Here is a 26,894-nt window from a genome sequence, read left to right on the forward strand (position 1 = left end):
CAAAATTACTTACGGTACCCATAACAATGCCAGGGTCCTACCTTAGTGTGGGGGCTAAGCGAGGTGGACAGGGAGATGTCAAACTGAATTAAACCAAAAGAATTGTCAAAAATATTTAGAGGCCAGAGTAGCTCACACCTCCTGGAATCCCAGAACTTTGGGAGGCCAAGGCAGGTGGATCAGCTGAATCCAGGAGTTCAAGACCAGCCCAGGCAACATAGCAAGACCCCATGTCTACAATAACTAACTACCTACCTACCTACCTACCTAACAAAAAACCAGCCAGGCATGGTAGTACACACCTGTAGTCCCAGCTACTTGCGAGGCTGAGGTGGGAGGAGCCCAGGAGGAGGCTACAGTGAGCTGAGATCAAACCACTGCACTCCAGCCTGGGCAACAGAGAAAGATTCTGTCTCCAGAAAATAAAAAAAAAAAAAAAAAGGTATTTCGAGTTTGGGCATTACATTACGATTTCATTGATAGACAACACACCTACCTTGACCAAAATATCCAGATTTCAAAAAAAAATACTACTATAATTATTCTAGAGAAATAATAACTGGTTTGATGCAAGTTCTACTATGAACAAACTAGATTTTGATAACTGCATTTATTTTCCCCAGAACCTATTTTTCATGGTTCATAAGTTCATTTTATTTTCCTTTTTTAAAGTGAGGACATTTTTAATGGAGTCCAAATAAGGACAGAAGTTCCACAGACTTGAGCGTGCAGGCCGGCTGTCTGCAGTATGCAAATCACACTTGTCCCAGAGGTTTGGGGACTCCGTCTGTACCAGCAATTCACTTTCTTTTTCCTCTGTTATAGCATCTCTGTTATACCTGAAGTGAAACCAGGCCACCCAGATTATATACCTTGGTTTAAATTCATGAATGCTGATGCAGCTCTGCAAAAAGCCCTAATGGGCAGATTCTTCATACCCCAAACACGCCTTCGGTTGCAAGGATTCTAAGGCCAAAGTAAAGGGCCAAGGCAACTAGCCAGGTGAACCAACTAGCCAGACCTGGGGTCAAGGCTTGGATCGTGTTATGATTTCTGTCACCAAGTAACTACGTGACTTTGAGCAACACATTGAATTTACCGAAAACTGGGTTTTCCTCTCATAAGGTGGCATCACAACCTCTCCCTCACATATTTTACAAAACGATGATAAAAATAAAATGATGGTTGGGTGTGCTGGCTCACGCCTGTAATCCCAGCATTTCGGGAGGCTAAAGCTGGAGGATTGCTTGAGCTTAGGAGTTTGAGACCAGCTTTGGCAACATAGTGAGATTCCCTTCTCTAAAAAAATTTTAAAAATTAGCCAGGTGTGGTACTGTGCACCTGTAGTCTTAGCTACTTGGGAGGCTAAGACAGGAGGATCACTTGAGCCCAGGAGCTCAGGGCTGCAGTGAGCTTCTACTGTGCCACTGCACTACAGCCAGGGCTAAAAAATAATAAAATAAAAATAGATAAAACAGTTATTCAGAAAATGACTTTTCAAAGTCGTATTTCAAAAGAAATACCAGTATTCTTATTTGAAATTTCACAGCCATGAGCGTCCTATTTGCTAAGCATATTATAACAATCTATTATTCAGAGTATTAGGCCAGTTGATAACCATAAAATCTGTGCCTGGTTCCTTTGGTATGAGAATGGCATGGTCTATCAGTTCCTATGTGGCATACCAGGACTGCCACTGTCCCAGCAAATCATCTGTACTGCCACACTCGTTCCGTATCTAACCAATGCAGTGTTCTATCACACACCTTTAAGGACTCTTACGGGGGTCTTTTAAACAGGGGTCAGCAAACTATGGCCCATGAGCCAGATCTGGCCCACTATCTGTTTTTTATAAACAAAGTTTGACTGGAACACAGTGACAACTGTTCATTTACATATTATCTGCTAAGGCTGCTTTCCTGCTATCGCAGCCAACTAACGTAGCTGTTTTAGGCCCTGTTCAGCCTTTAAAACCTAACATGTTTACTGTCTGGCCCTTTGGTGAAAGTTTTGCCAACCCCTAACCTAAAACATCAACCAGGATTCCCCAAAAGACACTCTTACTATAAGGGGTTGGCCACAGTAAATACTCTTCTGGGCTCTTAATATTTTAGGCATCCACTGGGGGTCTTAGCTCATATCCCCTGCAGATAAGAGGGGACAACTGTACAGAGCAATAGGAAGAACGTCCCTTGTCTTTTTCAGCATGTGATTTTGGGGTAGATACGTATGTGATGCTCTCTAAGCATCCCCGTGTGACAATAACGTGGAAGTCGGCTCGAACGGGTGAGGTGGAAAGTTGCGCTCATCATGACAATCACTATTTTGATGCTAATCCTAACTATATCCTTCTTCCACAAAACCTACTATTAACTATGTAAATAAGAAGCATTCACTTTCCCATTTCTTTAAGATATAAAAATATAAATATTGGGAGAGCCAAATTCTTGCTTTATTCCAATCCTCCCATTTTACAGATGAGGAAACTGAGAGCAAGTTAAATGACTTGTCTAAAAGCTAAGAATCAGCAGCTGATTCAAGCTCTTCTCTCAAACCTGTACTAATTTCATGTATTATTCAGTCATAAGGACACATCTTTTTGTTAAAGGAAAATCTCTATAGAACAAAATATCTGGTTAACCTTACTCTGACTCACACAGTATTAGACCAATAACACTATCAAGATATTACTAATATTTTGCATATTAAATTAAACAAGCAAAAATCCATTACCATTTTGCACCTGTCATAACTGTAATCTTCATGCAATGAAAAATGTTAACTGCAAACTCAGGGTTGAGCCAATTCTCTTTCACTAATGTCAAATCTAAAAATCTCTAACTTAATACAGGAACACATGTAAAGAAGCTAAAAAACTCAAGCGGAATGTATATTGCTGAGCGGAGAGGAATAGATACAAAAATGAATACAACTTTTACCTCCATCTGCAAAGCTTCAGCCAATCCCCTTATGGCAAACTTGGATGCAGAGTAGGCTGTGAAACCGAATAATCCCAACTGTCCTGCCTGGGAGGATACAAACACGATCCTGCCCACCCGGCGCTCCTTCATGGTGGTGATCACGGCCCGGCTGGGGTACACGCTGCCCAGGTAATTGATGCTCATTAACCTCTGCAGGGAACAAAGAGTTCACATGAGGAGGGCATGAGGGCATGAGGTCAAAAGCCTCAAGGCTATGCTCAGAGAGAATTTAGTCTGGTTCTTCAGTGCAAGCTCAAGTGATTGGGAAGCTCAACAGACTTGCTGAATGAATGATTACATGAGGTTATAAATGAAATGTGATTTGAGGCCTACCATTTGAAGCCTCAGGACTTCCCATTTGAAGCCTGTTTCAGTCTAGTCTTGCATTCTGACCACTAACAGCAGTTGTTTTTCCTGAAAACTGGTCGAAGTTAGTTTTCTCCTTATAAAAAGGATACTACATGTTTGCGGGTAGTACTTTCTGAAACACAGTTTTAGGAAAGAGCTTTCAAGTATTTTCAGCCTAACTGGTTCTAAGCTATAAGAAAAGCACAAAGAGTAGGATGGTGATTTAAAGTTTTGGTTTCAAGCCTTGGCTCTACCATTTATTGCCTATATGATGATGAATAAGAAAGTGACATATTCTGCTCATTTTCTCGGCTGAAAACAAGGTTGATGTGGGTATGACTGCATAGGACTGTGGCAAGAATTAAAAGAGAAAACACAAGCTAAGCAATAGCCCTGCCCTTGGCCTCAAGAACCACTGGCTATCCCATTATGATGGGTAAGAGTACTAATAGTATATTTTCTCATCTTGCAAGCTATTAATTTTTATTTATTTATTTTTTATTTTTTTACTATTATCATTTTTCTTTAGAGACAGCGTCTCACTCTGTCCCCCAGGCTAATGTGCAAGGATGCAACATCGGCTCACTGCAGTTTCAACCTCCTGGGCTCCAGCAATCCTCTTGCCTTAGCCTCTTGAGTAGCTGGGACTACAGGCACATGCTACCACGCCCAGCTGATTTTTGTATTTTTTGTAGTGACAGAGTCCTCTTATTTTGCCTAGGCTGGTCTCAAACTCCTGGGCTCCAGCAATCCTCCTGCCTTGACCTCCCAAAGTGACAGGATTACAGTAATGAGGCACTGTGTCTAGCCTGAATTCTTAAAAACCATAATTTTTAAGTTGAAAATCTAAAATACTTGCATTAAATGTTCCAAATATTTAAATATTTGTAAAAATATTAGATCATCATGTAAATAAAAACTAAATACCTGAATTATGGAATTTGAGATCAATCATAATTCTTTTTCATATTATGGAAAGAACATGAACATAAAATCATAATATCTTAATTCAAGAGAATATCAGATTTTTTTTTTTTTAAGACGGGGTTTCACCCTATTGGTCAGGCTGGTCTTGAACTCCCTACCTCAGGTGATCCAGCCACCTTGGCCTCCAAAGTGCTTGAATTACAGTCGTGAGCCACCACACCTGGCCAGATTTTTTTTTTTCTGAGATGGAGTTTTACTTTTGTCACCCAGGCTGGAGTACAGTGGCATGATCTCAGCTCATTGCAACCTCTGCCTCCTGGGTTCAAGTGATTTTCCTGCCTCAGCCTCCCAAGTAGCTGGGATTACAGGCGCTCACCACCCCGCTCAGGTAAGTTTTTGCATTTTTAGTAGAGATAAGGGTTTTGCCATGTTTGCCGGGCTGGTCTTGAACTCCTGACCTCAGGTGATATGCCCACCTAGGCCTCCCAAAATGCTGGGATTACAGGTGTGAGCCACCACACCTGGCTTAGATAATTTTTTTAAATGATGACCAGAAACACTGGGAGTGACAGGGGAAAATACCTACGCTATTTAAGTTTAAAAGGCAGAGGCCAGACTGTATGTACACTGGAACAGTAATTACTTCAAAGGCCAAGTAAAAGTACACATTCTTAGAGGGAAGACCAAGGAAATAGAGATCATAAGTGATTGAGTTAGGATGCTGGGATTCTCATTATGTTCCAAAAATGTGTTTTAATAGCATAATATTGTTCTGATAATAAAAATGTTCCAAGTCGGGCATGGTGGCTCACATCTGTAATCCCAGCACTTTGGGATGCTAAGGCAGGTGGATCACCTGAGGTTAGGAGAATTGAGACTAGCCCTGTCTCTACTAAAAATACAAAAAAAAAAAAAAAAAAAAAAATAGCTGGGTGTGGTGGGGGAAACCTGTAAAATCCCAGCTTCTCAGGAGACTGAGCCAGGAGAATCGCTAGAGCCCAGGAGGCGGAGGTTGCAGTCACCCAAGATCGCGCCACTGCACTCCAGCCTGGGTGACCGAGTGAGACTCCATCTCAAAAAAAACAAAGAAAGTTCTAAAAGAATATCTGAAAAAAGACAGTACACTGAACACATGTTTACCTCAACTCCCTTTAGAGATCTCACTAAAATCTCAGTAAAGAGATTTTTTTTTTTTTAAACACAAGTTTCACTCTGTCTCACAGGTTGGAGTCAGTGGTGTGATCTCAGCTCACTGCAATCTCCGCCTCCTGGGTTCAAGCAATTCTCCTGCCTCAGCCTCCTGAGTAACTGGGACTACAGACATGTTTCACCATACCTGGCTAATTTTTTTTTGGTATTTTTAGTAGGGACAGGGTTTCACCATATTGGCCAGGCTGGTCTCAAACTCCTGACCTCATGATCCCTACCTCAGCCTCCCAAAGTGCTGGGATTACAGGCGTGAGCCACCATGCCCGGCCAGAGATTTTTTTTAAGGTAAGAACCTACAAGAACAAAGGAAAAAGGAATAAAAGTCACAGCTATAACCTTTTGGAAGCAGAACAGACTGATGAGGGATAACTAACTTAGCAGACCACAAAAAACTAAATGGTAAGTGGGGAGTGGAGAAACTAAAAAGCCAGATTCTACCACAAGAACCCAAAAGGCTCTAGCCTCGAGAGTGTCCGGGGTGGAGGGAAGCGTGGGCCAGCATAGGGCTGAGACAGGAGCTGGGACTAAGAGTCTGTTTAATGAGCAGTCAGCTAGAAACAGTCCAAATGGCCATCAATGAATAGATAAACAGAATGTGGTTGATCCATACAATGGAATATTATCACCCCATAAAAAGGAATGAAGCACCCAAATATGCTACATATAGATGAGCCTCAAAAATATGATGCTAAGAGAAAGGCCAGACACAGAAGGGCACGTATCGTATGATTCCAATCATATGAAATTATCAGACAGGAGAGACAGAATACAGATCGGTGGTTCTCAGAGATTGGGTGTGGGGCAAGCAGGGATGGGGAGCAACTGCTTAGCAGGTGCAGGGCTGCCCTCTGGGTGATGCAGGTGTTTGGGATCTAGGCAGAGGTGGTGGGTGCACCACACCGTGAATGTGCTAAATGTCTCTGCATGGCTCACTTTAAAAATGGTTAATTTTACGTTATATGAATTTCACCTCAATTTTAAAAATGATGTGGGACAATGGGAAAAAAAAGGCATTTAGATCTTAGATGCCTTTCCCCTCTCTGCAGAGTGGATTTGTACCCCTCTTCCAGCCTGGCAGGAGACTAAAGTTTCAGTTTCTATTTTTTTTTTTTTTTTTTTGAGATGGAGTCTTGCTCTGTCGCCCAGGCTAGAGTGCAGTGGCGCAATCTCAGCTCACTGTAACCTTTACCTCACGGATTCAAGGTATTCTCCTGCCTCAGCCTCCCACACAGCTGGGATTACAGGCAGGAGCCACCACACTCTTCCCAGATGCAGTTACAAAAGGCTGGAAGACTCTCCTCAGGGCTTCTGACCAACACAAGAGAAAAGATTTACAGATAATGACATTGAAACTACATCCACAGATATCACTAGACAATCACCTTTCCAAAAGGTCCATTGTCAAACAGCTCCACAAACAAGCACAGAAGTCTCAGTCACCTTGTTACTGCCCGATTCTGAAATGTGAAAACGCAGCCAAGAGCCTCCTGCCTTCCAGCAAAGTCACACCAGACAGAGCTACTGACCTCTTAGAGAAAGTAAACACAGGTACAAAGCAGACAATGAAAGGACAAAAGAATACCTTAAGAGAATTCCCCTTAACATCTACAGGGAGACAAGAAGAGAGACAGCACCAAGAAACCACGAAGAAACCCACCGAAAAGGAAAACTAAGAGAAGAGTATTGGGATTCCCCAAGACCATGCCCAGGCTGATGATTCACTAGAAGGTCTACAACCTCAGCAGATGGTCCTATACAGGACTAAGATTTATTACAGGGAAAGGATGCAAAGCAAAATCAGCAAAGGGAAAAGGCACAGGGAGAAAAGTCGAGAAGAAATCAGGTACAAGTTCCGACAGTCCTCTTTCAGTAGTTACACAGGACATGCTTAATTCTTGCAGCAATGAGTTGTGACAACACGTGCCAAAATACTGTGCACAACCTATTTATTTATTTTACTTACTTACTTATTACAAAGTCTCACTCTGTTGGCCAGGCTGGAGTTTAGGGGCGCAATCTCGACTCACTGCAACCTCTGCCTCCTGGGCTTAAGCAATTCTCCTGCCTCCGCCTCCTGAATAGCTGGAAGTACAGGCGCATGCCACCATGTCCGGCTAACTTTTGTATTTTTAGTAGAAATGGGGTGTTACCATGTTGGCCAAGCTGGTCTCAAACTCCTGACCTCAAATTATCCGCAAGCCTCAGCCTCCCAAAGTGCTGAGATTACAAGCATGAGCCACCACATCCTGCCTGTGTACAGGCATTTTACATGCATGTGAACTTCAATAAAATTAAAAACTAAAAATAATAAAGCAAACATATAACTGAGATAGAATTCATTTTAAATGAAAATAATTTCCTATCATTAGAAAATGTATCAAGTGTGGTACAGGTTGAGTGTCCCTTATCCAAATGCTTGGAAAAAGAAGTGTTTTGGATTTGGGGTTTTTTTGGATTTTGGAATATTGTATTGTACTATCGGTTCCAAATCTATAATCTGAAAATCTGAAATCCAAAATGCTCCAAGAGGCATTTCCTCTGAGCATTATGTTGGCTCATAGGAAATGAAAAAAAGTTTCAGATTTTGAGCTGGGTGCAGTGGCTTACACCTTGTAATCCCAGTACTTTGGGAGGCTAAGATGGGCAGATCACCTGAGGTCAGGAGTTCAAGACCAGCATGGCCAATATGGCTAACACAGCAGGCAAGAAGAACCTTTAAAACTGAAATGCAGGCCAGGCATGGTGGCTCACACCTGTAATCCCAGCACTTTGAAAGACCAAGGCAGCAGGATCACGAGGTTAGAAGATCAAGACTATCCTGGCTAACACGGTGAAATCCCATTTCTACTAAAAATGCAAAAAATTAGCCAGGCATGGTGATACATGCCTGTAATCCCAGCTACTCCGGAGGTTGAGGCAGAAGAACCTCTTGAACCTGGGAGACAGAGGTTGCAGTCAATCAAGATTGTGCAACTGCACTCCAGCCTGGGCAACAGAGCGAGACTCTCTGAAAAAAAAAAAAAAACAAAAAAACCTGAAATCCTGAAACGCAGATCACATGGCTTCCCAGGCAAGCTTAAAACCCTCCACAGTCTTCTCGCAGGCCTTTGAGGTCCAGAGACCCTGCCCCACGTTGCCCTTCACTTGGGAAGCTCCAGCCACAGGGGCCTCCTAGTCAATCCTTGCACTTTCCCAGCTCTGTTCCACCTGGGGGCCTGCAGCTGCCATCTTCTCCACCCCTCCCCTTGTCTCTTTTCACTAATTCTCCAGCTTTCCAACTCCTGACAGAGCCCCCCTTGCCCCATTCCCTCTCTATCCGAGCCTACTGCTTTCGTTCCTCTGTGGCTCCTGCTCAGATGCCGTTGTGTCTGCCTGCCTGTGAGTGGTCTGTCCTGCCTTATGGGGACCAAGACTTTATTTTCCTGCTTGTCCCGGCAACCCCAGGACCCAGACCAAGCTTGACATGCTAGACGTTCTCTAAAACATGTGTGGATTGAATGTGTAAAAGGGGAAGGAAATGAATTTATGAAACAGCTGCCATGGGCTAAGCGACACACAGACATGATGGGACTTAGGCCTCATAGTTCTGTGCCCATTTTACAGAGACGGCAGCTGAGGCTGGGAGAAAAGCTGAGGCAGAAGTAAATGGAATGCCCTGCTTGAGTCACATGGTTAGTAAGTGGTTAGATTTGAAACCATCAGAGGTGAGATCTGGAACTGGTTTAGTCTGATGCCAAAGCCCACCTTTCTATTACGGTCCCATGTTGCCGAAAAATGGCACCAGAGGCAGTCCATACCAGGGGTATAGGGGTGGGAGAGATGCTGGTGGTCACGGCAAAGAAATAAAACTGTGATTCTTTTCAAAAAGAAAGAGAGAGAAGAAAAGAAAGGGCAGTGTGAACGGAAGACTAAAGGTTGAGAGTCCAAGTGAGTTTTTTAAAAAAATCAGAATTGAGGCTGGGTACAGTTGCTCATGTCTGTAATCCCAGCAATTTGGGAGGCTGAGGCAGGCAGATCATAAAGTCAGGAGATTGAGACCATCCTGGTTAACATGGTGAAACACATCTCTACTGAAAATACAAAAAATTAGCCCAGTATGGGGGCACGCACCTGTAGTCCTAGCTACTGGGTAGGCTGAGACAGGAGAATCGCTTGAACCAGGGAGGCAGAGGTTGCAGTGAGCCAAGATCTCACCACTGCACTCCAACCTAGGCAACAGAGCGAGACTCTGTCTAAAAAAAAAAAAAAAAAAAAAAATCAAAATTCTGCATTTTGAAATATTTCAACATGCTTCATATTACATGACATGTGTTTTTATGTCTTCCCTCATCTCATCTGCTTCACACTTTTTCCTCGTCATTGATACCCACACACATTCACCTGTTATTATACACTCAGTTCTTCTATTCTTGTAGAATAAGAAGCATCATCATCATGCACCTCCATGAAATATCTCATTATTCTGGTGCTTCTATCAGACACAAGTGCACACAATCCCTGCTCTCACTGAGCCCTAACAGACATGCATGCTTTCCAAGGTCCTTGCTTTACAACTATGCATTTATTTATTACAACTATGCAACTGCTTACTCCTCAATCCACTCTCTGCCTGCCGTATTCAGTCAAGATGAATCTACCAATTCTTCCTCCATACCTTACACACAGGCACGCACACACACGTGCGCATATACACATGCACACGCACCTACACTACTTTTTCTGGCTACCTCCCGAGTCTTTTGTTTGATCACTTCATGCCTAGGCTGCAACAATTATTTTCCCTAATTGATTTTTTACCCAGCTGTTGACGTAATCTTCAAAATCGCCCTTCCTATCCTTACGGATGAAGGTACACGGGCCTGGACAGCACTCTTCCATGCCTAGTTGATAAAGGGACCTTAAGATACTCAAGTTGCATTCCTCTGCTTGTATCTACATCTTGGCTCTCCTGACTTGCCTTAAGAAAATCAGAGTTCATATTGCTTTCCCATAGCATACCAGAAGCAAGAGAGATCTACAGTATTGGTCCAGCAGTTTCTTTTCCTACAGAAGCAGAATGTAATGGAATGTCAAACATTCAAAACTCATCATTTCAATGAAACCTTAATAGAACACAAAGAAAAAGACGGTTAGGCCAGGCGCAGTGGCTCACATCTGTAAAACCAGCACCATGGGAAGACAAGCTGGGCAGATTATGTGAACCTAGGAGTTTGAGAACAGCCTGGGCAACACAGCAAAACTCCATCTCTCAGAAAAACAGAAAAATGAGCCAAGTGTGGCAGTGTGCACCTGTATTCCCGGCTACTTGGGAGGCAAAAGTAGGAGGACTGCCTAAGCCCAGGAAGCAGAGAGTACAACGAGACAAGATTGCACCACTGCACTCCAGCCTGGGTGACAGAGCGAGACCCTGTCTCAAAAAAGAAAAAGGCTGAAGGCTGGGCATGGTGGCTCATGCCTGTAATCCCAGCACTTTGGGAGGCCAAGGCAGGTGGATCACAAGGTCAGGAGTTCCAGACCAGCCTGGCCAACATGGTGAAACCCTGTCTCTACAAAAAATATAAAAATTAGCTGAGCGTGGTGGTGGGTGCTTGCAGTCCCAGCTGCTTGGGAGGCAGAGGCACAAGAATTGCTTGAGCCAGGCAGACAGAGGTTGCAGTGAACTGAGATTGCGCCACTGTACTGCAACCTGGGGGACAGAGCAAGACTGTCTCAAAAAAAAAAAAAAAAAAAAAAAACAAAGAAAGAAAAAAAAAGAAAAAGATTGCTGATGAACTGCCAACTAAAAAACACTTTCTATTTTAAAAACATTTCAGGCCGGGCAGGGTGGCTCATGCCTGCAATTGCAGCACTTTGGGAGGCTGAGGTGGGTGGATCACTTGAGGTCAGGAGTTTGAGATCAGCCAGGCCAACATGGTGAAACCCTGTCTCTACTAAAATGCAAAAAATTAGCTGAGCATGGTGATGTGTGCCTGTAATCCCGGCTACTTGGGAGGCTGAGGCAGGAGAATTGCTTGAACCCAAGAGGTGGAGGTTGCAGTGAGCTGAGATCACGCCATTGCACTCCAGCCTGGGTAACTGAGCGAGACTCAATCTCAAAAAAAGAACAAAAAATTTTCAAATCTAATGTTCATTTCTTTGGTGCTAAAATAAATTACCAAGAGAAGTTCCTTGGTAAACTTGATTAAAAATATAAACATCAATAAGATGCAGTATCTTTTTATCTTGATTTGAGAATTCTAGTGAGTCTGTTCTTCAACTTTTTTGGTTTCTCCTTGTTAATAATACTGATATTTCATATGAACAACCAGCATCTCTTAGGTTACAAAGTGTTCCCTTGAAAATAGGACCTCAGCGAATTGCTACAGTAATCTGTGTCAGATTAGAAGTTCCCTTCCCATTTTAGCTGTTTTCTCAGCTGTAAAATGTCTCAACTCTTAAGGTTTGATGGTCTCAGCACCAGGACCAAAACCTTGTTCAGCCTTCCTCTGGTCTTCTAAAGCTTCCATGGACATCTGAAGTCATTCATCAAATTCGTTTTTAAAGCTTTTACCTGTGGCTTGCTCTACTTTTAGCATATGTGCTACCCCAGCAAAGAAACATTTTTACTTACTTCGAAGGTACTAACTTCAAGATCTTCAAATTTTCCTGACACTGATGTTCCTGCACAATTTACAAGCATGTCCACTGGACCCAGTTTCTCCTGTGCCTAGAAAGATGTAGCAGAGCAGGCATTAAGAAACAGAGAAGAAAAACCACTCAGCAGCAAATCCATGCTAATAAATAAAATCTACAAAACTATTAAACCTATAGAGAAGATGTACCCATTACAAGCCACACGGCAAAATGGCAAGAATGAATCAAAAGTCAAGCACATTGGTGAATTCCAATGAGCCCAACTTCTTACTTGTTTTATGACATTCTCTACTTGGTTATAGTCTTGAGATACATCAACTGATATGCAAAGCACCACCTGTTAAAAAAAAAAGTGGTCAAGTTTTGCAGGTACAAAACTATTTTTAAAGACATCTTTTAAAAAAAGATAATTCATTGAATACAGAAGGAAGCCAATATTGAATGAACAGATTTCAGTGTTTGCTGATGATGCAATTAGTAGGATCTAATTTTCTTGGCAGCTTCTGGAGTTAAAACTCTGAAGAATCTTTTAAGAAATATAAAAATACTCCTCTTGAAATGCCACTAATCTATAGTGACAGAAGGCAGATTAGGGGTTTCCCAGAGCCAGGCATGGAGGATGGAAGGAACTGTGAAAGGGCATGGGCAGACCCTGGGAAGTGATGAAATATTCCATATCAGGGCCTCAGTGCTGATTCCTGCCAAGAAGAAATCCTGTCCAAATGATAAAGACTCCTAAGAAAAGGAAACAGCCCTCTTTGCAAATATAACCTGAAGCATTCTGGTCTACAGGGGTTGCCCTTGGCTGTAATGTATACCCAGAGTGGATTTTATCCCCACATCCTCACATAGAAAACATTGTTTTAAAAGTAGTAGTAATCAGCCAGGCATGATGGCTTGTGCCTGTGATCCCAGAACTTTGGGAGGCCAAGGCAGGTGGATCATTTGAGGTCAGGAGTCAGAGACCAGCCTGGCCAACATGGTGAATCCCTGTTTCTACTAAAAATACAAAAAATTAGCCTGGCATGGTGGCAGGCACCTGCAATCCCAGCTACTCCGGAGGCTGAGGCAGGAGAATTGCTTGAACACAGGAGATAGAGGCTGCAGTTAGCCAAGATCACATCGCTGAACACCAGCCTGGATGACAGAGTGATACTCCGTCTCAAAAAAAAAAGGTAGTAGTAATCATACGATTAACTTTAAAACATGCCTTTTTATACAGTATTAAATCAGTTACTATAAATAAAATCTATGCCACAGACAAGTGAAATTTCAAAACAAAAAAATGCTAACAAGTCACATAGACACAAAAATGGCCCATAAAAGCCTGGCAGGGTGGACAAAGGATCAAGCTCATTCTTGCCTGCCCCAGCCCTATTTTCCTTCCTTGATGTGAAAGGTAAGTTTTCCACCTGACTTAAAGTCCTTTGGTAGATGAAGAGGTGGAAAGTGTCATGACGAGGAAGCCCAGAGCAGAGATGGTGTTGGCAGCAGGCAAGACTGGCCTTGGCCATGAACACTGACTCCATGGCTTCACACCATACTCCTTTCTCTATCAGAAATTACAGGAATACGGGAGAAAATGGGGCAATTTACAAAGCTGGCGTTCTTCCAATGCTTGTGGGCTTCAGAGAAGAGGGTTCAGGTAAAGACCACATTTTCCTAGAGAAAAATTCACATGTACAGAAGATATACACAAGGATTTTTACCTGCAGCGCAGATTGCAATTGCAAAAATAAAAATAAAAAAATTTTAAAAAAAGAATGGAAAGAGCTCAATAGCAGGGAACCCATGGATTAAGCTCTGGTGTTCTTCAATCATAGGCTGTAGCAATTCAAGGTAAATTTATTTAACACACATGGAAAAATCTCTAACATTCTGGATGGGAAAAAGTTAATGAATACCATAGTGAAATACTATTTAAAACTCATCACAAAGCCAAAAAGTATGAAGTCTGCCAATACCACGTGTTGGCAGGGATGTGGTGCAACAGGAACCACAGTCCTACTTGTGGGAGCTTAACTGCCTTGGTGAGGCTGAAGAGCTGCATACACTCACTACAGCTCTGTAATTCCGTTTCTGGGTGTGTACCATCTTGCACATCTGCACAAAGAGAATAGTGAGAGCTTTTCTAATAGTGAAAAACAAACAAATTGGAAAAAAACCTAAATATCCACTAACTGCTGAACTGATGAACAAAAAATAGTCTATACATACAATAGAATACTGTATAGCAGTAAAAAAAACAAAGAACTCCAGCTTTATGCAGCAACATAAATGAATTTTTAAAATTTTATATGTATTTATTTTGAGACAGAGTCTCCCTCTGTCACCCAGGCTGGAATACAGTGGTGTGATCTTAGCTCACCTCAAGCTCTGCCTCCCAGATTCTAGTGATTCTCCTGCCTCAGCCTCCCTCCTGAGTAGCTGGGATTACAGGCACAGCAAATTTTTCTCTATTTTTAGTAAAGATGGGGTTTTACCATGTTGGCCAGGCTGATCTCAAACACCTGACCTCAAGTGATCTGTCCATCTTGGCCTCCTAAAGTGTTGGGATTATGGGCATGAGCCGCCACAACTGGCCTTAAAAATAATATTGAGTGAAGAAATCAAGTTGCATAAGAAGCATAAAGAATGAAGTTATACAAATCTGCAGAGAAAGTAGATGAGTGACTGCTTAGCTGAGAGGAGGCTGGCAGGAAATGGCAAGTGACTGCTAATACAGACAGAGATTCTTCACGGGGTAAGAAAGCAGTCTAAAATTGATTCTGGTGATAGTTGCACAACTCTATGAATATATTAAAAATCGTTAACTGTGTGGTATGTGAATTATATCTCATAAAGCTGTTAAAAAATAAGAATGATATCATAAATGAAGTAGAACTAAATATACTGGCTGGGCACAGTGGCTCACGCCTGTCATCTCAGCACTTTGAGAGGCTGAGGCAGGTGGATCACCTGAGGTTAGGAGTTCCAGACCAGCCTGGCCAACATGGTGAAACCCCATCTCTACTAAAAATATAAAAAAAATTAGGTGTGGTAGCATGTCCTGTAACCCCAGCTACTCAGGAGACTGAGGCAGGAGAATCAATTGAACCTGAGAGGTAGAGATTGCAGTGAGCCAAGATGGCACCACTGCACTCCAGCCTGGGCGACAGAGATTTCGCCTCAAATAAAATAAAATATATTATTTAGAGTCACATGCGTATATGGTAAAATTAAAAAGATAAAGAGGTGGGGCGCCGTGCTCATTCCAGCACTTTGGGAGGCAAAGGTAGGTAGATCAATTGACCACAGGAGTTGAAGACTAGCCTGGGCAACATGGCAAAACCCCATCTCTACCAAAAATATTTAAATTAGTCATGTCTGATGGCATGTGCTTATAATCCCAGCTGATGTGGGAGGATCGCTTGAGTCCAGGAGGCCAAGGCTACAGTGAGCTGAGATTGCACCCCTACACTCCAGCCTGAATGACAGAGTGAGACACTATCTCAAAAAAGAAAGAAAAAAGAAAAGAAAAACAAAGGAAGGATCAACACAAAAAACTGGGTTGGCATTTGTCTCAACCCTCTAGGAATGAGAGAAGAGAGACGAGGCTCCTGTGGGCATAGAGGGGGCTTCAGAGACCCTGATCAATTCTATTTCTTAGGTTGGGTGATGGGTGTGTCACTACTAATTTGTTATTATGTTTTGTACTAAAATATATATGGCATTTTATTCATCAAAAATTCCATAACCAAATAAATTTTAAATATTCCTTTCCTCTTAAGCATTTGTATAAAGTTTATTTAAATACATAATTAAAATGAAATCATTTGCCAGTAAAACATTCTGTTATTTGACCATTTGTAGATATGAATGTGTATGGGAGTCTATTCATTGTATGTGTGTGATATTGTGATTTACTAGACAATTTAAACAATTTCACCTTTTAAAAAACAGTACAATATGTTTTTAATTGGGAAAATCATATATGCTTTCAATTAATTATTCACAGTTGAAGTAACCCTGTTTTTTCTTTATACAACTGTGCTGAGTTGTGCAGAAAAAGCATCTGAAAACAGAGACTTACCTGTTTATCATTAATAGAGTGCTTTTCAATTTCTTTCTTTGCCTGCAGCAGCTTGTCCTGAAAGCAACACAGAACAATCAGTCCTAGTGATTGTTATACGTACGTCTGTTTGTTGCAATGGAGAGAAAAAAAGCAATTATTTGTATATATATATATATATTAAGTTCTAAAAAATGCACAAAACAGTATATACATTACATAGGCAGACTGGGTCACAGCCTACAAAAGAAAGAAGCTGTGAAGTATGTTAAACTATGAATAAGTGATAACCAGTGTGAAAATTCATTACAAGGCTGGGCGTGGTGGCTCACGCCTGAAATCCCACCATTCTGGGAGGCTGAGGTGGACAGGCCACAAGGTCAAGAGATCGAGACCATCCTGGCCAACGTGGTGAAATCCTATCTTTACTAAAAATACAAAAATTAGCTGGGCATGGTGGCGTGCACCTGTAGTCCCAGCTACTCAGGAGGCTGAGGCAGGAGAATCGCTTGAACCTGGGAGGCAGAGGTTGCAGTAAGCAGGACCACTGCACTCAGCTCCTCGACAGAGTGAGCCTCATCTCAAAAAAAAAGAAGAAGAAAACGAAAATTCATTACGGAGAAAGATAAGAGAAAAACAGATAAACCTCAAAACCCCCATTAACAGTACTGATGGCTGAGACCGACTGTACAGTTCTAATAAATGTTTTGATTTTGTTATTTAGTTGTAATATAAGACAAGAATGACCCTATCGATAAGCAGTGCTTCCCCAAGTTGAGGGGATGTGTGACTCCCTGTCATCACTGCTTTTTGTCTAATATTTTCTTCTTCTCCTATAAAACCAAACATGGTAAGAATCACTTTCTGGATGGAATGGGTAAACCTAGACCTGGCTACTATAAAATACTCTTAAGACAAGCAAGGTTACCCGTGTAATTGAGTAATTCTTTCAAGCTCCTAATTTTTTTTTGTTTCACTTATTCTCAAGAAAACAGATATCAGATTATAGTTTCTTAATTTGCTGTAAAAAGTAACTTAAATAATATCCTACAATAGAAAGGAACAAAAGGGGAGGTGAATTCTTCTGAAAGGCATGCAGGGTTTCTAAACCTGAAATGTGTCTATAATAAAATAATATTGTCCTATGACTAAAGATACATACAGCTTGACTTTGCAAGAACTGGAATTAAAAATTACATTAGAAAAGGAAGAATTTCTCAGCCAGGCACTGGCCAGGTGCAATTGCTCACGGTTGTAATCCCAGCATTTCGGGAGGCCAAGGTGAGTGGATCACCTGAGCTGAGGAGTTCAAGACCTGCCTGGGCAACACGGCGAAACCCTGTCTCTACCAAAAACACAAAAACTTAGCCAAGTGTGGTGGTGAGCACCCATGGTCTCAGCTACTCAAGAGGCTGAGGTGGGAGGATTGATTAAGCCTGGGAGGCGGAGGTTGCAGTGAGCTGAGACTGTGCCACTGTGCTCCAGCCAGGGCAACAGAGTGAGGCTGGGCGTAGTGGCTCACACCTATAATCCCAGCACCTTGGGAGGCCGAGGCGGGTGGATAAGTTAAGGTCAGGAGTTCAAGACCAGCCTGGCCAACAGGTGAAACCCTGTCTCTACTAAAAAAAAAGATAATAGTAATTACAGAGAAATATAATAGAAAAACAGATAAACCTCAAAACCCCAATTAACAGTACTAATTGCTGAGGCCAACTCTACAGTTCTTTCTAATAAATGTTTTGATTTTATTATTTAATTGTGATATAAGATAAGCACAACGCTATTGATATGCTGATACGCAGTGCTTTTCAAAGTTGAGGGTATGTGTGACTCCATGTCAACAGTGTGTGTGTGTGTGTGTGTACACACACACACACTAACTAGCCAGGTGTGGTCGCATGCACCTGTAATCTCAGCTATTCTGGAGGCAGAGGGTGCAGTGAGCTGAAATCACGCCACTGCACTCCAGCCTGGGTTACAGAGCGAAACTCCATCTCAAAAAAAAAAAAAAAAGAATGAATTTCTCAACACCACAGGTTCTTCAGCTCATTTCATTTCTAACAACGTAAGGGCCCCATGTGAGCTCCTGAGGGCTGAAATGCTGGCCTTCCCTGCCTCCACTTTTATTTACTTGCATCAAAACGGGTGTTTAAAACTTAAAAAATGCCATTTCATTAAATTTGTGTTTTCATTTATGTAAGGTGGCTTCAATGCCAAAGCAAATTCATTGTTAGAAAAGTCAAGCTATAAATAAAAGGTAGCAAATTTTGCCTTTCTTGGTTTGTAAAATAAGTTCTAGACATCCAAGCCTAATTCTGCAACATTATTTAAATGTTTCCCCTGAGGCCCTCCCTGTCCGGCCATTCCTACTGGGTCCTGTCCAGCCATCCACCCACATGAGCAGTTATCATACGGTCACCCTCCTGGCACATGGGTGAACTCCAGATCCCCACACAAGGATGCCATGCTGACATTCCCAGGCTCTCCATCTTGCCTCCCTTCATTTCTTCATTCAACAAACTTGGCTGAGCATGTGCTATATGCCAAGCACTATGCCAGCCACAGAATTGCAGCAGCGGACGAGCCAGCCATGATCACTCGATCACTTTCCCTTGGCTCTTACACGGGGAGCAAGAGGACTTCATGGCAGTTCGTGTGCATACAGTGTCACTGCTTAAAGACCCCAGCCTGCTCTTTCACTGAGAATCTGTGTCTAAGTAAATTTATTCATCCATCGTTAAGTCAAAGTCTGCCTGTCAGATCCCAGCAGTAGTGCCCGTGTGAAAAGACTCAATAAACTTTGGCAGAAAAAAACAAACCCTGACAAAAAATAAAAACAGATTCTGTGTTGACTTGATATAGAAAAATACATCTTGCTAAACTTCTGAGGAGAGACAAGATTCCTCTACGGTGTCTAGACTGCACTAGAGATATATATCATGTCCTAAGCAAATCATAGGGAAAAATTACAGAGAAACACCCACACACCTTCAGGTATCAACTCCGGAATCACTGCTTCCAGCACTTCTGGCCTGGCGGAGGGCCCTCCCTGGCTTCCTATGGCCAGGTGAGCTCCTTAAACTAGGTCTTGACCTCTCCCAACTCAGGATCTGCAGTATTTATGATGATGTTGCCTAACATGCCAATGGTACTAAACACATACTTGTGGGGCCAACCTGATTTCAACAAAGAAGTGTTTGGCCTAAACACGTAAGAGAATCAGTAAATGAGGAAACACATCTCACATCAAGGAAACAAGCACTTTCCAGGTGTGAATGCTACGACGTTTAGCACAGCCTCTTTGACTAATTTCAAGGTGAAGAAGCAAGTTAGTAATGATACCCTACAAGCCTTACCTCATTTCGTGCAACCAGAGTTATAAAGGCTCCTTGTTTATAGCACTCGATAGCAATGCACTTCCCAATGCCACTGGAACCTCCTGTAACCTAAAACAAAATCATAAAATCTTCTTAGCACTTGAAATCTCCCCTCTGTAGGAAGCTTTATAAAAACAACTACGACGGGCTCTTAAAATGAATCTTCAAGAACTAAACGGTTAGCTGTTACAGGTTCTTCATCCCAAACTTAACGACTGAAGTTAAGCGTAAGTGGGCAGGATACTATCAGCAAGGCCTGCTGCTCTGACCGTTTTCTTATTGAACCATAAATTGCACACCTATAATATTTCACTGAGTTCACTGGTGGAAAAGTGCCCTATAAATGTAGATCATAAATAATACATTAGTCTGCCTCTGATTCCAAATCCAAATGAATCTTATTTCCTTAATGCACATTTATGCAAAATTAGCTCTACAACAGATGAAAAGAATGACCACCTGCATATATATTATATTTGAAATGACTGCTTAGTATAAAAGTAATATACAATCACAAGGAAATTCTACCACTATCTACAGCTCAGCCATACTGGCTTCTTTCAGTTCCACCAACCCTCCAACCACAGTACCTTTGCACATCCTACTTCCCTTACAAAAAATGCTCTCCTCTCTGCTTCATCTAACTGACACCTACTTGCCTGTCAAATCTCAGCTCAAATATCACTTCCTCAGGAAAGCCTTCACTATCTCCCCTGCCCCCACCCTGATACACTTTTCTGCACCATATTTCTTCTTCAGCTGATGACATGCACATAATAAACAGCTCTAGATTTATTTAACAACCATCTTTCCTGACACCACCCATAAACTCCATTAAAAATACCAATTCTTTTTCTGTTCCCCACTATATTCCTAGCACTTGGCATGGGGAGGGCTCAATACATAGTATATATTTCACTGAGTAAGTGAACAATGCAACATGTTTTTTCTTTCTCTTTCTCTCTTTCTTGACACAGAGTCTCAATCATATGTCAGCTCAGTCACCCAGGCTGGAGTGCAGTGGCAGCACAATCTCAGCTCATTGCAACCTCTGCCTCCTGGGTTCAAGCGGTTCTCCTGCTCAGACACCCAAGTAGCTGGGAGTACAGGTGTGCGCCACCAAGCCCAACTACATTTTGTATTTTTAGTAGAAAAGTGGTTTCACCATGTTGACCAGGCTGGTCTCGAACTCCTGACTTCAAGTGATCCACCTGCCTTGACCTCCCAAATTGCTGGAATTACAGGGGTGAGCCACCACACCTGACCCTATCTTTCTAGTCACTGTCCCTATGCAAATTACATAATATTGCATAGTATTGTGTCCTGTTTTTTTAAAATTATATTGTCTTCTGTCAAAAAATGAAAAGGTTTTACAACATTGCATCAAATAGCTGCATCGAAACTTAACTATTTCCCTATGATCGGACATTTAGATTATTCCTAATATTTCACTGTCATACTTATTTCTTGCTGGGAGGGAGATCTCTGACCCCATCCCAGGATTTTAACATCACTGGGAAGTGTCTCCTATGCAATACAAATGCACCTATCTCTATGGGACTTACAGGCAACCCTTAATTCTCTTTAGCCTCAACCTGCCACCACTGAATAGACTGATTTGGTGGACAATCAGCCAGTTATCAGCAGATTACTGTAAAAATACAGCTGTTGTTAGCTGGGCGCGGTAGCTCGCACCTATAATCCCAGCACTTTGGGAGGCTGAGGCAGGTGGATCACCCGAGGTCAGGAGTTCAAGACCAGCGTGGCCAACATGGTGAAACCCCGTCTCTACTAAAAAAAAAAATAAATAAATAAATTAGTTGTGCATGGTGGCAGTTCCCTGTAATCCCAGCTACTTGGGAGGCTGAGGCAAGAATTGCTTGAACCCAGGAGGCAAAGGTTGCAGTAAGCTGAGATCGCACCATTGCACTCCAGCCTGGGCGACAAGAGAGTGATTCTGTTTCAAAAAAACAAACAAACAAACAAAATATATATAGACATACATACACATATATATATATATACACATACACACACACACACACACACACACACATATATATATAGAAAGAGAGAGAGAGAGAGAGAGAGAGAGAGAGAGAGAGAGAGAGAGAGAGAGAACATGCACTATTGCCTAGGCTAAAAGATTGCCTCTGAGATTTTTGCTATGAAGATAGTCCATGGGTCATTTGGCTTATTAAATTTCACCAGATATTGCAATTGCATAGCAACTAGTTGAACCCCTAAAAATATTGCTGCCTGTTCTATGTTGAGGCCCTGCTGCTTAGGTGTCCCTCCACCCAACCTCTGCCACACGTCTGCATTTCCAAATCCCATCCATCCCACAGAGCTCAGTTCCAATATCCCCTCCCCTAAGAAGCTTTTCCAGACTCTCACTGGTTCTTGCCCTTGGCTGTCATCTTCTATCTTGTGCGGTTACCTATAGACATGTCTTAGCTCCCCGGCCAGACATCCGTTCCTTAAGGACAGAACCAAGTCCAACTGACCTCACTCATTCCTAGTACAGGACCTTGTATAAGCACTTGCTAAATAAATACTTGCCTATGTTAATTTGTAAAATGGAGTATGACGCCATTTCTCTGAAAAGTGTGATGCAAAAAATATACAAATAAAATTTCCCTACTTATTATCCAATGAATTAACGGAAGTGGAAGTTATGAGGTTACTGAGAAAATGCATATACTCTGAAGTGTTATGTTGATATTAGCTATTTTTACCATTGCTGTCCTTTTTCTAGACTGTATATAGGTAAGCTAGCTGTGTAAATTTACCGCAAAGCGAAAAACAAGGTTTAAACCCGACCAACTGTAAGATCTATCCATAACAAGAGTCTGATTTCTGCTTCTGGGTCATGGTTCATGGGAAACTTACCTTCTAGTCAAGGCGGTTAATTCTAAGATGGTATCTAAGAATATACTTGCATCAATTGGGCTACATTATTCTGAATATTGTAAGAAAATATGAGGGATTTTCAAAATGACTGAAAAAAACTGTAAATGTCTATTGAGTTGCCTGAAAACTGCTAAATCATGCCTAGATCCAGGACACTAAAGATAACAGTTGAGGCTGGACACGGTGGCTCATGCCTGTAATCCCAGCACTTTGAGAGGCAGAGGCAGGAAGATCACCTGAGTTTGGGAGTTCGTGACTGGCCAGACCAACATGGAGAAACCCTATCTCTACTAAAAATACAAAATTAGCCAGGGATGGTGGTGCAGTGCACGCCTGTAATCCCAGCTACTCGGGAGGCTTAGGCAGGAGAACCACTTGAACCTGGGAGGCGGAGGTTGCAGTGAGCCGAGATTGTGCCACTGCACTGCAGCCTGGGCAACAAGAGCGAAACTCCATCTCAGAAAAAAAAAAAAGGTAACAGTTGAATGTCTTTTATTATTCCCTGTTACTATTCACTGCAAATATTGTTTAAATGTTACTATCACCATATAACTATTATTTCCGGCAACAATGGTTTGCTGCCAGTCACTTCCAAAAAGGGGAAGATTTAAACAGGTATATGCCCTGTGAGACTTGCTACAATTTTACTACTGTAACTAGATAGATAACACCGGGATATAAAATTGTTCTAAAAATAGAACAATAAACAGTTCTAAGTTTGTTCACAAACCTGTACAGGCAGACAGTCTATCAACTCCCTCTCCAATACCACCCAGTCAACTCCTAACAAATCTCAAGAACAATAATTACACTTTTCACTCTCCTATGACATTAAAAAGACAGATGGTGACACGATGTGAATTATTCGTGTCATTCTCACACTATTTAAAGTGTGAAATAATAATCCTGTGTATTAAAGCAGGATGGTAAAAATAAGAAATTCTTCTTGGTCTACCTCAACCGACAACAGCATTTATTATCTGATCTATGACTTGCCGAGGGATGGGGCTGGAAGGTCTAGAGTCAAGGTTCAGTGAAACTGTCTTATAAATAAGGAGTTTGAATTTTCATTCTGCGTTTGGCTTTACTTTGTGCAAAGTTTTGCTCCATAAACACAAGCTCTGAAAGGAGCCAACGTTTGAAGCCATGCTTTTGAGGCACCAGTTCTCTTGTGGATGTAAAACGTTCAGAATTTAACGTGTAAACTTTTGCCTCTCCTTCTCCTTATTTATTTTTGTAATGAGCCTACAACTTAGCTCCTCACCTTCTTTCCCCATTAGAAACAGGAGGTGTTTCTAATGGGGAAAGAAGGTTTAAAAAACTAATAGTTTTAAAAAGGAGAAATTAAAGAGAATATATTTTCTCATTCATAAAACCTCGTTCAGATTTAAAGCACAATAAAAGAAATGACTATCTTATCTTATACCAGCTCAGCGGGGAGGCTCGGATCTCCGAGGCAGAGCTAGGACAGGAAGATGTGTGCTGCCAGCTTTATAACCAACCCTCCTTATTTCTAACTCCCTGCCTCACTGTGCCTCGGGGTTGGGAGATCCAAACAAGAAAGCTGGTAAGAAAGCCACTGCAAACGGGAAAGTGGTCGGCGCAGGCAAGGAAGCATCTCTGTTCAAGAAATGTGCCACACTTGCAGAACCGGGATCGCTGAAGACACGAGCTGCCGGCAAGAAACGAATCACACCCATCCACCTCCTTCATCCCTCGAACACTAGCCCCGTCGTTTAGCTCATCCTTTCTCCTAGGAAACGGCAAAGGATTGCATTGGAGCAGCCACCAGCAGATGCCACCCTCAGAGAGCTCAGAGACAAGCAGTGTAGACGGGACAGGCGTCCCAATACCGCTAAGCCACCACCGCCAGCACGGTGGGTTCAGAGAGGTTTCCCCAGGTGAGTCACTTCCTGGAATCCTCTGGCAGCAGCTCTTCCCTTCACTCGCACAGGCCATCTTCCAGTTCGGAGCTGCCTCGGCGGGTCCCGGCGGCGGGGACCCCGCTTCCCCGCTGTCTGCCCCAGCCCGTGGCCTCGCGCCGCACACCGCGCACCACCGACCGCTGTGTCCCTGGCAAAGTTTCTCAGCCCCTCTGTACCTCAGTTTACTCATCGGAAAAACATCCACATCCCAGGGATGTTCCGCAGATTCAGGAGCAGACACCGCACCCCGGGGCCCCGGGAACCCTGCAGCTGCCGCTGTCCCCAGTCGTGCGCTCTCTGGCCCCGGGAGGAGCCCGAGGCAGCAGAGGGCTGGTCCGGGAGGCCGAGTGCCCGGCCGGGGGCAGAGCGCCGGGGTGGACGCTGGCAGGTGACCTTCCCCATCCGGCCGTGCCTTGCGGGGACCGCGGCCTGGAGACAGGGGCGTCGGCGGCGCGGCCTCGGCGGCGGAAAGGCCTCGCGGGCAGGGAGGTCGGGGTGCAGCAACAGGAGGCCACTCACCACCACATGCGCGCCGGGCAGACCGAGGGGCTTGGGGCTGATGAGCGGAGACACCATGTAGAGCAGCAGCACGAAGGCCACGAGGAAAGCGGCTGCCAGCAGCAGCATCGCTCCGCGGGGCCGATGCCCGGAGCTGCCGGGCGGGGGCCGCCAGGCGGGGCGCGCAGCGCTGGGCGGCGGCGGCGGGGCGAGGATCACGCGCGGCGGGCGAGTGGCTGGCGCCGAGTGTTTGGGTTCGCGGACCAGGGCGGGCCGCGGCGGAGGGGAAGAGGAGGAGCCGGCGCTGGCACCACCCAGGCGGGGCGGTGCTTCCAGGGGGCGCCGCCGCCACCGCCACCGGAATCTCTTCTCGGGTGGGGTCCCCGGGTGTCTCCCACTCCCCCCGCCCCGCCTCGGGGCGGGGCCCACAGTCCGTAGTCTCCCACGCGGAAACCAGTCCTCCGCTCCCTGAGCGCCGCGAGCACCAGAGTTCCGGGCAGCGCCACCTGCGAGCGCGCGGGGCAGGGCAGCGAAGACTTGCTCCTCGGGTGCTCGAGTGGCTTCTTAGGACCCCGCAGAGCGGGTTTCCAGGCCGGCCAGGGCCTCCTACTGCCTCCAATGGGGGCGTGACGAGCGCTCCTCCCTGGAGTTTCACCGGCGGCTAGGGACAGCCCGCCGGGACGCTCGGAGGCCCCTGAGCATCCGAAAGGGCGGATAACGGCTCCCTGGAGCCGGCTCAGCCCGGGAGCCCCGCGTCTTCGCTCTGAAATCCCGGGATCCATTCCATATTTTCTTGGCGTTCTTAGAAGAGTCACAGCCCACTTTCGCTTTTCAGAGGCCCGGAAAGCCTTAACTGGGAGTTCCGAGAAATCACCAAGGTAATTCAATTTCATTGAGTTCGGAGTTCATCTTTACCAAGCAAGTTCAAAACAAACCAACCAACGCAAAGAACCCAGCTCTATTAAGGTCTCTGTAGCATACTATACCATTCAATTCCCGACTTAAAATGCATAATAGGCCGGGCGCGGTGGCTCACGCCTGTAATCCCCGCCCTTTGGGAGGCCGAGGAAGGCGGATCACTTGAGATCAGGACTTTGAGACCAGCCTAACCAACATGGTGAAACCCCATCTCTACTAAAAATGCAAAAATTAGCTGGGCATGTTGGCGGGGGCTTGTAATCCCAGCTACTAGGGAGGCTGAGGCAGGAGAATCGCTTGAACCCGGGAGACAGAGGTTGCAGTGAGATCGCGCCACTGTACTCCAGCCCAGGCGGCAGAGCAAGGCTCCATCTCAAAAAAATAAAAAAATAAAGCTCGTAATAAATTGTTTTTAACATACAGTTGTGGACCCACCACCACCACCATAAATTTTAGGACATTTTTGTCACAATCCCCCCAAATTCTATACTCATTAGCAGTCACGCTCCATTTCCTCCCAAACCCCGCCCAAGCCTAAGCAATCCCTTATCTTTCTGTCTCTATAAATTTGCCTATTCTGGATATTTCACAAAAATGGAATCATACAATATGTAGCCTTTTGCATTTTATCTTTCACTTACTGTAATGTTTTCAAGGTTCATCCATGATATGAAGTACTACATGTTAATCTTTCATTTCTTTTTACTAACAAATATCCTATGGTATGGATATACCACATTTTAATTTTCCATTCATCAACTGAGGAGGATTTAGGTTGTTTCTACTTTTTGACTATTAGAATTACGCTAACTGTAAATATTCATTTACAGGTTTTTCTGTGGGCATATGTTTCATTTCTCTTGGGTATATACCTAGGAGGGGAATTGCTACCTCTTACGGCAACTCTAACTATTTTAGGAGTTGCCAGAATGTTTTCCAAAGTGACTACATTTTGTGTTCCCACCAGCAGTGTATGTGGGTTCCAATTTCTCCACATCTTCACTACACTTGTTAGCATCCATCTTTCTGATTATAGCTTTTGTAGTTGGTGTGAAGTCATATTGTGATTTTAATTGCATAGAGGCACATATTTTTGTTTGCTTACTTTTGACTT

The 26,894-nt window shown here is 43.5% G+C and overlaps 1 protein-coding gene across 7 annotated transcripts in view; it reads right to left on the minus strand.

The window, feature by feature from the left end:
* KDSR (3-ketodihydrosphingosine reductase) overlaps positions 1-25,110 on the minus strand; it is a 44,762-nt gene extending 19,652 nt beyond the window's left edge. For 4 of the 7 annotated variants that reach the window (XM_035271297.3, XM_002757307.7, XM_054244284.2 and 1 more), the window contains exons 1-6: positions 24,884-25,110; positions 19,506-19,595; positions 16,171-16,227; positions 12,370-12,435; positions 12,076-12,171; positions 2,940-3,131 (exon numbers count right to left, since the gene is read on the minus strand). In XM_035271297.3, the coding sequence (XP_035127188.1) occupies positions 2,940-3,131; positions 12,076-12,171; positions 12,370-12,435; positions 16,171-16,227; positions 19,506-19,595; positions 24,884-24,991 (609 nt within the window). In that variant the 5' untranslated portion in view covers positions 24,992-25,110. The remainder of the gene's footprint in view (positions 1-2,939; positions 3,132-12,075; positions 12,172-12,369; positions 12,436-16,170; positions 16,228-19,505; positions 19,596-24,883) is intronic. The other 3 variants (XM_078348257.1, XM_008979928.5, XM_002757308.6) reach the window with 2 other exon arrangements.
* Between the last annotated feature and the right edge of the window lie 1,784 nt (positions 25,111-26,894).

This window comes from Callithrix jacchus, chromosome 13, assembly GCF_049354715.1.
Source record: "Callithrix jacchus isolate 240 chromosome 13, calJac240_pri, whole genome shotgun sequence".
Classification (NCBI taxonomy): domain Eukaryota; kingdom Metazoa; phylum Chordata; class Mammalia; order Primates; family Cebidae; genus Callithrix; species Callithrix jacchus.